Genomic DNA, 15395 nt, shown 5'->3' on the forward strand with positions numbered 1-15395 from the left:
GCTGCTGTCAATGATCTTTAAGAAGAATCTGGGTCTAAAACTCAAAGTACAACCACAGGTCTAAGTTTCATGGACCATAAAGCACTTGGCTTTGATTGCTAACAAAGATAGAACGAGGCTAGAAAAGACCATTTGGCTCATCTAGTCTGAACAGGTTTCAGGGCTTGCCTGCTCTATCTTTCCTATGAAGGCCTGATCTAACCATTGATTGTAGCTACTGTAACTAATGGACTGATGATCTGTGATGTGCACATGTATAAAGGACTTGGTTCAAAGGATTTAGAGCAGGGATCGGCAACCTTTGGCATGCGGCCTGCCACGGTAAGTCCCTGGAGGGCGGGGCCAGTTTGTTTACTTGCTGCGTCCGCAGGTTCGGCCGATTGCGGTTCCGACTGTCTTTGGTTTGCAGTCCCAGGCCAATGGAGGCTGCAGGAAGGGTGGCCAGCACATCCCTTGGCCCGCGCCGCTTCCCGCAGCCCCCATTGGCCTAGGATGGCGAACCGCGGCCAGAGGGAGCTGTGATCGGCCAAATCTGCGGATGCTGCAGGTAAACAAACCAGCCTGGCCCGCCAAGGGCTTACCATGGCGGGCTGCGTGCCAAAGGTTGCCAATCCCTGATTTAGAGGGACCCTCTTGACGGATGAAAGATTAATATGGTCCTTAAATGGATGGATTAGAAAAATCTGAGACTTGGGAAAGCTAAGGTCATCTCTCCAAATAGCCCATTTTAAGGATTACAAAAGTGTGATTCAGTGTTTAGAATTGCAGTTGCCCCATCTAGCTACAGTACCTGTGTGTGCATGAGAGATGAGGAATGCTAAACAGCCACACTGCCATCTAGTGGAAAAATAACCAGATGGTCCATGCAAACGGAGAGTAGAGGTCAAATCTGAGCATTCACAACTTCCATTTATATCACTGGCAATTGCAGAGGCTCAGCACCTCTCAGGATTTGGCCCTAAACGCTAAGGATTAACAGCATTGTATTCAACTGTTCGAAAGTTCAATTAGAGAGCAAAGGTGGATGAGGTAATATCTCTTATTGGACCAACTTCAAGTGGTGAAAGAGAGAAGCTTTCAAGCTGACACCAAACTCTTCTTCAGGTCTGGGCTCACCCATCTTACCTGTCTCTCATATCCTGGGACCAACATGGCTACAGCAACACTGCTGACAGAAAGTTCACAACAGTCAAATCTGTGGGTTAAATTCAGAGGCAAGCCAAACGGCCTAAAACAGTGGTTCTGAACCAGGGGTACGCAGAGGTCTTCCAGGGGTACATCAAGTCATCTAGATATTTGCCTAGTTTTACAATAGGCTACATAAAAAGCACTAGCAAAGTCAGTACGATGTAAAATTTCATACAGACAAAACGAGAAAATAATTTTTTAGTAACAGTGGGCTGTGACACTTTTGTATTTTTGTGTCTGATTTTGTAAGCAAATAGTTTAAGTGAGGTGAAACTTGGGGGTGTGCAAGAAAAATCAGACTCCTAAAAGGGGTACAGTAGTCTGGAAAGGTTGAGAACCACTTGTCAAAAATAGTTTAATTTCACCTGCTTTTGGCCTCCTCGGGATGTGAATTACACCAGCTTGTAAGAGTTGTTATATACCTCCTTAAATTGTCCTTTAGCTGAGCTATACATGTAGGATCAAATTAATTCTGGCTGTAATTCCACTGGTTTCCTGGAAGAATTCGGGCTAGGGATGATTTTGGGCCATTTAGTTTCTCGGAGCCTGCTCCCCCTGAGGTCAGTGCAAGTGTTCCTTTTAATTTTAATGGACGCAGGAGTGGGATGGACCTTTCCGAATGCACGTTAGCGAGGTCCATTCTCTGAGTCTCCTTTTCCTTCCTCTCTAGAGATAGTATCTGTGTTTCCTGTCTCGGGAAGCCTACGAGGAGGAAGTGACCTCACGATCACAGGAGACTTCTTTGACCAGCCCGTGCAGGTCACAGTTGCAGGTAACAATGTACAAATCAGTTTGGGATATTACAGTGACAGAATGAAGACCACAGTCCAAATTCTGCCTTCGATTACACCTGTGCCACCATATTGAATGCCCAGTTGGACACGCGTTCAGAGGACCCAGCTCCCTTAGGGCCTGATTCTCCAATAGCACTTGCTCCAGCAACTCCTACTAAAGTTGAGTCAAAGTCGGTGGGACTCCACGTACAGGTAAGTACCATGGTAGTGGACATAAGAACCATGATACTTGCTGTATGAGAGGCCCTCACTGCTGTGAATTCAAATGAATAACTGGCTAAAGATCTAAGTCCTCTGTTCGGTGTGATGTTGCCCTTGTCTGAAGGTGATGCAGGGGAGCTCTGCTAATCTCTTTCGGAAACAAAGGGCGCTCATCCCTTAAAAAGTTTAGGCCTGGGTTTATGTTCTTCAGTCTCCTTCTGCATATACCCACTTCTCCTTTTCCCACTGCCAGGAGTTCCCTGTGAAATCAAGCACTGTTCTCCCCGGAAGATTAGTTGCACCACTGGACCCATTGATGAGGCCAGAAGACTTGCTGCACCTCAAGCAGGTACAGTATTTCTAAGAGCAAAGGCCCTGCTTGGCAAACTGCTCTGCTGCCATTTGGAAATGGGGTAGAGACTTCATTCTGTGTTTGGTAGTGGGATGGATAAAAACAGGGCTATCCAAAACCTACTGATGTCACATCACATGGGTTTTCAGTAGTAGGGTAGCCTCTTCTGGGTTTGCCGACCAAACTTCGTTTGCTTGGGATTTCTGGATAACATCTGAACCTAGGAACTCTGGACTAACCCGATGATGCTCCTCAGTTTTGCCCCCAATATTCATGAGTTTGCCCCTCCTGACAAATCTCCTTTATTTCCAGTCTGTTTTCGGATTCCTTTTGGAGCTCCCTGAGGATTCTCCCAATTATTTTTCCTTTTGCTTCAATGTACTGACCATCGCACCTTGGTTGGGGAGTGCTGGAGGCACTATCCTTTGGTACTTTTCTTTATTTGCTGGAGGGGACTCTGTAGATCAAGGCATTGTCTCTCCTGTGTTCCTAGCCTGGAACTAACATTGATCCCATTAATAGGTCCCCAAACATCTCTTTTCAGAGATTATTATCTGGCAATCCATAGACTATGCCTGCAGCCTTTTCATTGTTTTGCTATTCATTCTTTCATGTGCTGTGGACTTTTCATCAGCTGCTGCTGACTAGATTCTTGATATATATATTTTTTTAACTTCCCAGGAAACAGAGGGCTTCTCTTTGAAGTCTGGGATGATGCAGCAGGCACTGATTTAACTGAAGCAGCCCCTGGGTATCGATGGCAGATTGTTCCTAATGCCAGCTCTCCAGAAAGATTTCTCTTTCAGGCACAGCAGTCATTCAGGTATTCCGTGGTCTCAAAGGGAGATGAAAACTTGGCATGCACCTTTAGCAGTGGTAGAAGTAACAATAGCACACACCAGTCCTTTGTAACCAGCTTCATTGCGCAGCTCTGATGATTCCAATCAAATCTTTGCTCAGTACTTGAGTTTTTAGGGCCTTTTGAAATTCAAAAAATGCAATGAAATGTTTTATCCCGTATTTTTCATCGTCACTGAATTGCCCTGCATGGAGAACCCAGAACAGAGTGGTGTAGGAGGAGTTTCTGACTTCCAGGGGTGTGATCCTGGGCCACCAGCTGGCTCGTATTGCTGCACTTCTTGGTTTTTGCCCAGGACTAGAGGCAGAGGTGATGAAATCTCTCAAAGGAGAGTGCTCTTGAGATAGAACCAGCTCAGCCAGAAGCAGAAAGTATTGCATCTGGAGAGGAACTGTGTGCACCACAAGTAAGCATGGAGGGCCAAATCTTCATCTGGTGGGAAGCAGCTTAGCTCCAGGTTAATGGAGCAATACCAGTAGACTCCCGCGGAGGAGCTGGCCCTTAGAAATTTGGGGTGCACGTGAGCTGACCCTTTTGAGATTCGTCCATTGAGAGCTGTGTTTTGTTTTGCAGAAATACAAACTTTTTCACCTTTTCTGACAATTTCACGTGCCTCTCCCTTGAACTTGGGTAGGTTTCTAACTTGAACGCTTTTTCCTACTCAGCAATGGGGATGATTCTGCTTTAAAAAAACAACCCCAGTCTATTTTTACTTCTTTTTCTTGGAAATATTTGTGCGATGTCATAATTTTTTTTCCCTGTGAAAACAGGTCAGATTTTGAGTGCCTAAAAACTGGTAAAAGCTCTTGAATTTGAGTACAAATATTTCCCTCTTCCTGTTAATAAATGGGAGAAAGCAGCTGTTTGTCAGGGATTTGGCACTGCTTTTATTGACATGGATATTCTTCTGCTGCCTAGCTCACGACTACGTGGATTCTTTGTGGCACCACAGACAAATAATTACACTTTCTGGATTCAGGCAGATGGCAGGGCTTCCTTGCATCTAAGCCTGTCAGAAGACCCAGGGAAAAAGGTATGTCATTAGGGCAGCAAAAATAGGACGTGCAGGGTATGGAAGAGTTGCATTTACAGTTATCAAGCACTGGGATTTCCCTTCATGCAAGTAGGATTTCTTGGGCCTGATTCTCCAGCTGTTGTGTTGATTTTTTTTCAGTGGCGTTGCCCTAGCATGATGACACTACACAGATCAGCAACAGTGCTGTGAAAGCAAGCTCTGCAACCCCGAATGGTGGGGGAGATGGGCAAAGAGGGAACCTCCTGTGCCCGTTGGCTTGAGAGGTGGCAGGAAATCCCACCCCTTCTTCCTGGTGCCCACCCTCTCTGATTTGGAGGATGGGATTGCGATTCAAGAAGGGTTACTGGAGAGAGCATGTGCTGCGGTAGGGACCCAGTGGGCCAGGAGGCAGCCTGTGTGTATGGCTACTATAAGTGTTCACGGCGCATGAGAATCAGCCAGAGCCCAAAGGGATAGGAGACTGCAGGACTGATGCTGGGGGTCACTGAGGTAGTTTGTTTGCTGATAAAGGGGACCGTTGCTGATTTGTTTGTCATTGATAGCAGTGCTGTATTGACTGACTCCTGGGTGAATTCCTGCCTCCCCAAGGCGAGGGGTAGGAGTTTGGAGCGAACTCCCTGCAAGGGGTGCCTCTATCACATACCCCAGCATAACCCAGCAGGGACTCAGGCCCCTTGATTGTCCAGCTTTCCAAATGCTCTCTGCTTGCTGCAGGTTTTCTCTCCCTCTGGCAGAATGGGATGCACTTTGAAAGGTGTTGTAATGCGGATGGGTGGTACATGCTACCCTTATTCTAATTTCAGCTGCAACGTGGGGTCCTTGTCCCATGCCAGGGAATGGTGTTTCAGTGACTCCTTAGACTGTGTCTGATAGGAGGTGGATGGAGTGTTTGGTCGGCGAGTAAAAACGCAGTCACAGTTGGCACCTTTGTTGGCATCTATCTTGAGAGGCCGAGAACCAAATGGGTCTTAGAGACTCAATTATCCTTTCCTCCCTGGAAGCGAGGCTCCTAGCTCAAGATTGAGGTCCTTTGGCAGGTTACGGTCAAGGGAAGAGCAGACTCCAGTCTCCAAGGGCTCTTTGTCTGGTCCCCAGTTACCTTGGAGGGGAAAAGTCTCCCTCTGCTACCCCTGAAGATCTCACTTACCACAAAAGAATGAGTATCAGGTTAGCAGGAAGGAGGTTCCTGTGCAAATGAGATGAGCATGCTCAGTGAGAACCAGCTGTTTCCAGAACCCTAAGCATATTCAGTCAGAGCTCGGTGCACGTGCTGTTAATGACAGTCATGTGCCTTCTTTACTGACAAACCTGTCTCTGGAAACAGAAATGCTAGAATTAAGGTTGCCTGTGCAACTTTAATTTAACCCCCTTGTGTGCAAATGCATGATGATACAGTCCTTAATGACGTGATCGTGTACTGTTGTTTTCCCACAGGAATCCTGCCTCAGTCAGTGTCCACTGAATGAGGCGCTATCCAATATTTCGATTTATCCTCCTCATTCAGTGCGTGGCCCCATGCCATTTTTACTGCACTCCATCCGAACCCTGCACTGAATATGGAATTGTTAATTTCCTTAAGGGCTTTTCTATGATGCTGTCATAGCATTTTAGTTCTTCATGTACATTAATGCATTTATTTCTGTAACACTCTCATGAGATGAGGGTATTATTAGCCTCGTTTTATACACGGGGAACTGAGGGGCAGAGACGAAAACCCAGTGTCGAATTTGGAAGCTATTGACCTCCGTAGCAGTTGTGAGTGCTCGGCACTTCTGCAGATCAGACCCCAAGTATCTCAAGTTGGGCAACCAGAAACGGCGGATCCCACTTGTTTCACAAGTGGTCACTTGTGGAATATTTTGGCTTAAGAGACTTGCCCAGCACCACACAGGAGCTCTCTGGCACAGGCAGGGATAGACTCCAGTTCTCCAGGGCAGCATTCAACTTAACTCTGAGACCATCCGTCTCTTTCTCCAGTTCCCTGCCTCATTCGCTTTCCAGCTTCTGCAACAAGTGAGGCAGGGGCCCTATGGACAGCAGCCATCTTCACCATGCAGCCTTGATTCATCCCAGCGCACAGTCCATCCTGTGCACTGAATGAGACAGGGGTCCTACGGAAAAATTAGAATGTAATCCTGTAATTAAATTGCTGATCGAGTTTAACTGAAAGTTTAAAAAAAAATCCACCCTGAGACTGACACCCAGCATGAAAAATTTCCACTTGAATGGTTTAAATGAAAATTGGGACTTAAAATTGGGACTGCAGCCTTACCTACAGGTAGTGTTACTTGCGTAGCTTATAATACCTTGGGTTGGGAAAGGGAATTAGCTCACTGGTTTTGTTCCCTCTCATGATTTTAAGCTGTGGTGCTCTTTTTAGTGTCTTTTTCCTGTTGTCACCTTGAAAGGGCTCCTCCTAACAAACAGCTTCTCTGAGGTGGCCTCCACGGTTACCTCAGATTCCACGGAATTGAGGGGGAAGACTCCATTTCAAATCCAATGAATGAAAGATGCTCGGTTTAGATGATTCCTCATGGGCCACTGTTATTTCTCAACAGGAGTGTAAGGAGAAGACTCAGCAGGGCCTCTATCAAATAAAATCTAGCTCTATTAACCTTCAAATCAGCTTAAAAGTGGAAGCTGACTGTTTCTCACAACACCCATCTGAGACAGGTAGATCACACAACTTCCATTTTACAGAGGAGGAACCTAAGTGACCTATCCAAGGCCACTGGGTGAGTTGTTATAGGGCTGGGGTGAGATATGAGAAATCACCTCTTCTTGGGACTCAGCTCAGACCCCTTGATCACAGCACTCTGTGCTAGACAGGATTTTCCCTTACAAAAAGGAAGGGATGCTGCAGACATCTGCTCAAAGCTGTGAATGTGGTCTGCTTTCTCTTTAGCTAGAGAGAGTGTACCTTTAAATTACAAAGAGGTCAGGTTCATGTATTATTTTGGAGACAGACACTGCTGTGTAATTGCCTTGTTGCTTTTGTTGATTTGAACGCAGGTGAAAGTTGCCTCTATTCCTGCTGGTGCTTCTGAATGGTCCGAGCGCTGGGAGAAGAACTGGAGCAAGAGTTGGCAGCCAAAATCCCAGAAATTTGAGCTGATTGGTGGCTCAAAGTACTACCTGGAAGCGCTGCATCATGGGAAGGCACCAAGCAGTGGGATGCAAGTTGGGGTTCAACTGCACAACACCTGGCTAAACCCTGATGTGGTGAACACCTATCGCAGAGAGAGGCACGAAATCTGGGCCAGTGCCCACCGGCTTCCAGAGATACAGGTCAGTGCCACATCTGTGATCCTGTGCCTTGAATGCTTCATGAGCTATTTACTCCACTTATTTTTCAGCAAACCCTTATTGTACAGGCCTTGTCTTCACTAGCAAAGAAAAATGGTGTGTGTGTTAGTTAAGGCAAGTTAACTGACATGGAGTAAAATCCTAGTGAAGACAAGGCAGTTTGTAGTTTTAACATGAGTTAGCAGATTAGTTTTACCTTGACCTGCTAACATGTGTTAAAACTAGAATTTGATTATATTAGTTAACATAAGGTAGGACCACATCTCTTTTCCTAGCAAACATGGATCTGACGTGTGTCACTTGGGAACTGAATCAACTGATATTCATAATGAGCTAATAAAAAGAGATTTATTATAGGAAAAAGAATTTCTCAGTAGTTAGAGGAACGCTTATTCTAGTGGCTAAAGCAGAAGACTGGGCATTGGGAGCCTGAGGTTCTGGTCCTGGGTCTGCCACTGGTTTGCGTGTGACCCTGGGCAGGTCACTTAACCTCTCTGCCCCAGTAATCTGAGAACCAAGACTTCCAGAGTAAATTGCAACAAATCACATAGAGCGATGGGTGGTTAAAGTGACACTTGTTGTTGTCTTGCAGAGACCGGAAGGGCAGAATACTGCTGATGTAAAGATCCTCTTAACTAGCTGATCATCTGACACTTTTTGAGTTGTATGTAGCTCACATCGTTTGTTCCTGTTTTTCCTACCTGTCAGATGCTGACTTTATCTGGCACAGGATGGTTCCGTATTTCCTGGGACAATGTATCCAGCAACATGATGGCAACAAATGCTACAGCTGGTCAGGTCTGTATAATTAAAGACAGAGGGCCAAAACCTCACCTGGTGTAAAACGTCGTAGCTCCAATAAAATCAATGGAGGCATGATGACTTACACAGGTTGAGGATCTGGCCTGGAGCCTGAGACCTTTTGCTGTAATCCCAGGTACTTTTACAGTTATTGGGAGTGCTTTTCAAAAGGATATTGGTGGACCAACCCCTAGTTAGAGCCTCTGAAATCCCACAATATCTGATTTGGTCCCCCATGCATTCAAAATGAAACACAAGCAGTGTGCAGATACATGTTGATCAGCAGAGGGACTCAGACACCTGAGAATAGGTTCTTTGCCACCCGGGAACATACACCAAGAGGGACCTCACATCCCTCGGACAAGGGTTTGGAACTGGGTTCTTCAAAGCCATTGATTTCTGCTGTGCTCGCAGATTGGAGACAAGGTAGGTGAGGCAATAGTTCTTATTGCGCCAGGTCTGGAGAAGGTAAACAGGATGGCTGAGCTAACTATAAGGAGGGGAACTGATTGTTAAGCATGAAGGGGTTCACACATGCTGTCAGAGGGCACTTAAAAATCTAACCCTAACACTTAATATTAAGTGCTCTCCTACCTCCCCTGGGAGGCTTGAAAGCCTTTCCCTTCCACTAACAGACATTGGTCCAGTAAAAGATATTTCCTCGCCCACCTTGTTTCTCTCATGTTCGGGTACCAGCACAGTTCCAACAACACTGCAAAAAATGTTCATAGATTCTAAGGCCAGACAGGACCACTGTGATCTAGTCTGAGCTCCTGCATAACACAGGCCAGGGAGCTTCCTGAAATAATTCTTGTTGCTGGAATAGAGTCTAGCCCTCACTGTAACTAGTAATCTCTTAAAAAAGAAAAAAGTGATGGGTGAACCTCAGTGTTTGGAAGTTTGCTTTGATTAATACATTTTAGGGCCAGAAGGGACCGTTAGATGTAGTCTGACTTGTGTAATGCAGGCTACAGACTTCATCCAGTTACTCCCGTATTGAACGCAATAACTTGTGTTTGACTAAAGCATGTCTTCCATATAGGCATCTGGTTTTGATTTGAAGTAGGTCTGTCAATTAATTGCAGTTAACGCCTGTGATTAAATGGAAGCAAAATTAACGCGTTAATTTTTTAATTCATTAATTGCATACCTCTGGGTGGGGAGGGAGGCATCTGGGGTAGGATTGGAGCTTTGGAGGCAGGGGGCTGAACCTCCAAGCCAGGCTGGAGCCTCGAGGGGGGTGAAACCCCCAGCCCAGAGCCTATATTTGAGAATATAGAAAGCATCCAAAAATATATAAGTAAGTGGTACTTTATTATTGTTTAACAGTGCTATTAAAACTGCAATTTTTTAATCTTGTGATTAATTGTGATTCATTTTTTTAATCACTTGGCAGCCCTAATTTGAAGACATCAAAAGATGGAGAATCCACTATTTCTCTTGGCAGTGTGATTTGGTTGTTCTAGTGGTTAACCAGCCTCACTGATTTAAAAAAAAATTGCCTTTATTTTGACTTGAATTTGTTTGGCTTTAAGTTCCAGCCTCTGGTTCTTGTTCTGCTATACATCATATATATGTTTGGTTGCACTACCTCTCGAGTCTGCCTGACTGGGCTTCAAGTCTCATGAGGATCGGCTTCTCTATGATATTTCTTGTACTACTTGCTTCTGGCCAGCCAAGGAACCCTTTGAGAATAACATTCTTCATCGTATTCATCACTTCTCCTTCTGATCCCAGCTGCAATGTAAAAGTGTAGCGATGCTTTGAAAATACAGCGTTACGGGAATTTTAAAGTTTTGAGAAGTCTTTCTTCGAACAGCCAGCTTGGTTGTATTTAGGGTTTGGTTTCAATTTTGGTCAAATATAGATAGTTCTTAAATATCTAAGCTGGTTCTTCCATGCCTATTAATATTGAATCTGGTTTTGGCTCATAGAACTTATGGAGACTTAATCACTCCCTCCATCTCCAGGGCTGGCTGGAACAATGGGAAGTGCTGACAAAGGGAAGATGGACCTTTCATCTCTGCTTTCTGGCTACCCATTATATCAACCCTGTTTCTACCACTGGCTAGTTTACTAAACATAGTGATCACTTTACGAGCATCTCAGCCTTCTCGGTTGCACAATTAAACAAAAATGATCACCTTGTGAATATTATTTTTTTATTTTTTTGTAGATCCAAACAGTGATAGAGGAGCTTCTTTCAGTAAAATGTGAAACTGAGCCATTGTCTGCTAAATTCCTTCTCCGGAATGGATTTGAGGAAGGTAATGTATTTTAAAAAAATTAGGTGAAACTTACTGTAATAGTGGGTTTCTCCTTATGTACTAAACAAGACCTTTGCATGGTGCAGGGGGTATTATACTATTAATGGTTTTACACATTTATTTTCCTCCTGGTTTATTAATAATGTGTGTTAGTTATGGTGAGGGAGTTTAGGGGGGAATTAATTGTTGAATTGATATTAAAAACAGTATTACTAATATGTTAATTACTGATTCTTTTCCCCGCCCCCAGTCTGTTTTATTACACAAACATAAGCAGGTTGCAATATCAAACCAAGTTGTATGTTCACAATATCAGGGGTATAAGGATAGTTTACTATAGGGACATAAAGTGCCATATTATGGAGGTTCCACAGTCATGTGAAGTTATCTAGTATCATATTTTCAAAGGTAGGTATGTGCTCATACATGTTTCTAATGTAGTCGGGATATTAGATGGGGAGGGCTCTGAGTTACTACAGAGAATTCTTTCCCAGGTGTCTGCCTGGTGGGTCTTACCCACATGCTCAGGGTCTAACTGATGGCCATATTTGGAGTCGGGAAGGAATTTCCTCTTGAGTCAGATTAGCAGAGACTCTTGGGATTTTTTTGCCTTCCTCTACAGCATGGGGCTCCGGTCACTTGCATGTTTAAATGGTGAATTCTTTGTAACTTGAAGTCTTTAAACCATGATTTGAGGACTCCAGTAACTCAGCCAGAGGTTAGGGATCTGTTTCAGGAGTGGGTGGGTGAGATTGTGTGGCCTGCAATGTACAGCAGGTCAGACGAGATGATCCCGATGGACCCTTCTGATCTTAAAGTCTACAAATCTATGAGATACCTCTTGTATTAATTTAGAATAAATGGGCCCAAAGGGTCAAAGGTGTTAAGATGACCCAGTCACTGCCCAGTATGGAAGAGTTTTAAAGAAGATTTGGGGTTTGGTATTCAGATAAATCAGCCTGTTTAGTATCATGGCAAACACACACCATTAATTGTTTTAACCCTTTATTAAAGATACAGAAGAGAAAAAGCATTTGAAATTTAAAGTATTAAATACGGATTTAATTTTAACAACATCCCTTCTTCCCTTTCCCTTCAGCTGGAGAAAGGCTTTAAAAGGAAAATGCCCTGTTTGAGAGTCCCTTGGGTGGTATTGCAGATGGTAATAACTGTCCTTTTGGGGAAAAGTGAAGAAGTTAGTTGAGATGGGTTGGAGCTGCTGTTCTAGTCTGATCCCATTTCCTGGAAGACAAAACAAGACCCACACAAACAAGGAAAGAAAAGAACAGCAAAGATAGAAAACACTTCCTCTGTCTTTGGTGTTGACTTTCACTTGCAACCTCACTGCTGAAGGAACACCGTCATGCCACATGGTTTTATCAGCCGCTCTGAGACCTGCATACTAGCATCAGGCTGCTTAGGCCATTGCCTTTAACTGTCTCTCTGGTCGCAGGCTCACAGCACTGTTGCAAAACATACAGTTTTGACTGGCGAAGGAAGACTCTTATTAAACAGAAGGCAAAAGGAGAGAGATAGGAAGGAAAAGAAATAAAGTGGGGAAGGAAAAGGACACAGAACGGGAGGTGGGGGTGACAGTCTTACGTTCCAGATGGTATTTGGGATTTAGCCAGAGTTGGTTGAGGTGATGTTGTCATTTGGGTCCCTATCTCTGGCCTGGTCTAGTCAGGAAGTTTCTCAGGATTAGGATGAAGAAGGCACAATCGTGTCCTGCTGGATCCTGAGGTTCCAGAAGACGGGGGAGGGGGGGCAGTCCTGATGATGCTGCTGCTGCTCACTCCTACCCATTCTCTTTTCTTTCAGTCACTCAGCCTTCCCATCCATCGGTTTCAACCCCGCCCCAAATTTTTTGAGGCTCCCAAAAGGGGAGTGTGGAATAGCCCAACACCTCATTATTTTGTCCACCAATTCGGCCTAAATGCCAAAACACCAGTTTTGGCCGCTGAATTCCAGTCCCACGCTTCTCTTGTGCTCCAGGCATGAGCTTAACAAGGCCTTGAGATCTATCAGTAGATATTTCTTATATAGACTAAGTCACTCTGTCTCCCTTCTGCACCATTCCCCATCAATATTTTTAGGTTATTGTGATACTTTATGAACTTTCACTCTCTCTTCTCAGTTGAGCTCACAATTAGGTTAAATACAGAGCTCCAATGATCACAACATACTTGATCTGCATCTGTAATTCACTTGTCAAGGTGTGTATGTTACATGTGACTCTCTGTGCCTAATCCACTGGGGAGGTGCGTCTGGTGCTCCCCTCACCTACAATGACTGGCTCTTTAGATCAAGCTGCTGGGAGTCATGCTTTCAGCTGTCAAGATCCTGGTTCAGTTTGTCCTGGTATCCGTTGTACTCATGTATCTAAAGTGAGTGCACCTCCTTGGTATGCTTCATTGGGCACATGCGTATGCAAATACTTGCTTTGCAAGTGTGCATCATTTATTCGCTCAGGCAAATTTAGGCACAAGATTGCATTCACCAGCCTTCGAGTGTCCAGCCCCTCCATGGCTTCCTGAAAATCCTTTTCAAACATCTAACCTCTTTCATTTTTACTACTGTCAGGCCAGGGAGACTCTGCCACTGTGGGACATGTTGCCAGCTGGACAGAACCTTTTTGTGGAAGGTTCAGTATTCACAGGCCAAAACATCTTGTAAAAATGTCTCCATCAACCTTACCAAGATACAGCCTCACTGAGTACACACATGTAAGTAGCCTCCCTGAGTAGGGCAAAACATGGAGGAAAGTACAGAGAACCAAATAACATAATAAAATTAAAAATGGACAAGGCATATCAGGAAATTGAGGTCATCTGCCCTTTTCCCCAAACCCACGCAAGATTGTGTTTTAGGGATATATTCCTGGGGCACGAAGAAACAAAGCTTATTTATCCATAAACTCTCTTGCTTACTAAAGGTGGTAGATTGACAGCCCTGGAAACTGATGTATTCTGGAGATAACCAGAGGATGTGCTGTGGTCAGTGCCAGTCCAAACTACTCCATGCTATTTCATTAATGTGCTGCCAGCCTGCCTAGAGAGACTGCCTCTGCTAATGTAACGCTTAACACTTGTAGTGATTTGCACCCATAGACCTCGTAGTACGTTATAAAGACAGGTAAGCATCGTCCTCACTGTACAGATTAGGACACAAAGAGTTTAAGGGACTGGCACAAGGTCACATAAGGAGGCAGTGGTAGAGCTGGGAATAGAATTCAGGTCATTTGATTCCCAGTCCAGTGATCTCCCCTCTCAGCACCACACTAGGTAGAGCCTTGGCATGAGGCTCAGAAGACCAGGGTTCTATTCCCACCTCTGCCACTAGCCTGCTGGATGACCTTGGGCAAGTCACTTCTCTCTGCCTCATTTTCCCCATCTGTAAAATAGGGATAATGATGCTGACCTCCTTGGTAGAATGCTATATAAAAGCTGGGCAGCTGTATTATTATTATTATGATGACAGCCTCTGTGGGGTGGGAAGGGACAATTCGTTCTCAATGCCCATTTTAGTCTTTTTTTATGTTGGAGATGCCACCAGCAGTACCAATTACTATCAGTCACAATAGTCATTACAGGTTTCAGAGTAACAGCTGTGTTAGTCTGTATTCGCAAAAAGAAAAGGAGTACTTGTGGCACTTTAGAGACTAACCAATTTATTTGCGCATAAGCTTTCGTGAGCTACAGCTCACTTCATCGGATGCATACTGTGGCAACTGCAGAAGACATTTGTCAAGGTTCCTCCCCCACTCTGAACTCTAGGGTACAGATGTGGGGACCTGCATGAAAAACCTCCTAAGCCTATCTTTACCAGCTTAGGTCAAAACTTCCCCAAGGTACAAAATATTCCACCCTTTGTCCTTGGATTGGCCGCTACCACCACCAAACTAATACTGATTACTGGGGAAGAGCTGTTTGGACACGTCTTTCCCCCCAAAATACTTCCCAAAACCTTGCACCCCACTTCCTGGACAAGGTTTGGTAAAAAGCCTCACCAATTTGCCTAGGTGACTACAGACCCAGACCCTTGGATCTTAAGAACAATGAACAATCCTCCCAACACTTGCACCCCCCCTTTCCTGGGAAATGTTGGATAAAAAGCCTCACCAATTTGCATAGGTGACCACAGACCCAAACCCTTGGATCTGAGAACAAAGAAAAAGCATTCAGTTTTCTTACAAGAAGACTTTTAATAAAAATAGAAGTAAATAGAAATAAAGAAATCCCCCCTGTAAAATCAGGATGGTAGATACCTTACAGGGTAATTAGATTCAAAAACATAGAGAACCCCTCTAGGCAAAACCTTAAGTTACAAAAAAGATACACAGACAGAAATAGTTATTCTATTCAGCACAGTTCTTTTCTCAGCCATTTAAAGAAATCATAATCTAACACGTACCTAGCTAGATTACTTACTAAAAGTTCTAAGACTCCATTCCTGGTCTATCCCCAGCAAAGACAGAATATAGACAGACACACAGACCCTTTGTTTCTCTCCCTCCTCCCAGCTTTTGAAAGTATCTTGTCTCCTCATTGGTCATTTTGGTCAGGTGCCAGTGAGGTTACCTTTAGCTTCT

General features: G+C 44.5%; 1 protein-coding gene across 10 annotated transcripts in view; it reads left to right on the forward strand.

Annotated features, from left to right (window-relative positions):
* PKHD1 (PKHD1 ciliary IPT domain containing fibrocystin/polyductin) overlaps positions 1-15395 on the forward strand; it is a 417278-nt gene that overhangs the window by 29955 nt on the left and 371928 nt on the right. For all 10 annotated transcript variants that reach the window (XR_007356005.2, XR_007356007.2, XM_048845758.2 and 7 more), the window contains 8 exons: positions 1859-1960; positions 2437-2532; positions 3217-3358; positions 4313-4427; positions 7443-7718; positions 8445-8534; positions 10714-10804; positions 13388-13530. Coding sequence is in view for 8 of the 10 variants with exons in the window: in XM_048845758.2 (XP_048701715.2) it covers positions 1859-1960; positions 2437-2532; positions 3217-3358; positions 4313-4427; positions 7443-7718; positions 8445-8534; positions 10714-10804; positions 13388-13530 (1055 nt within the window). In the remaining 2 variants the exon portion in view is untranslated. The remainder of the gene's footprint in view (positions 1-1858; positions 1961-2436; positions 2533-3216; positions 3359-4312; positions 4428-7442; positions 7719-8444; positions 8535-10713; positions 10805-13387; positions 13531-15395) is intronic.

Source organism: Caretta caretta, chromosome 3, assembly GCF_965140235.1.
Source record: "Caretta caretta isolate rCarCar2 chromosome 3, rCarCar1.hap1, whole genome shotgun sequence".
NCBI lineage: Eukaryota > Metazoa > Chordata > Testudines > Cheloniidae > Caretta > Caretta caretta.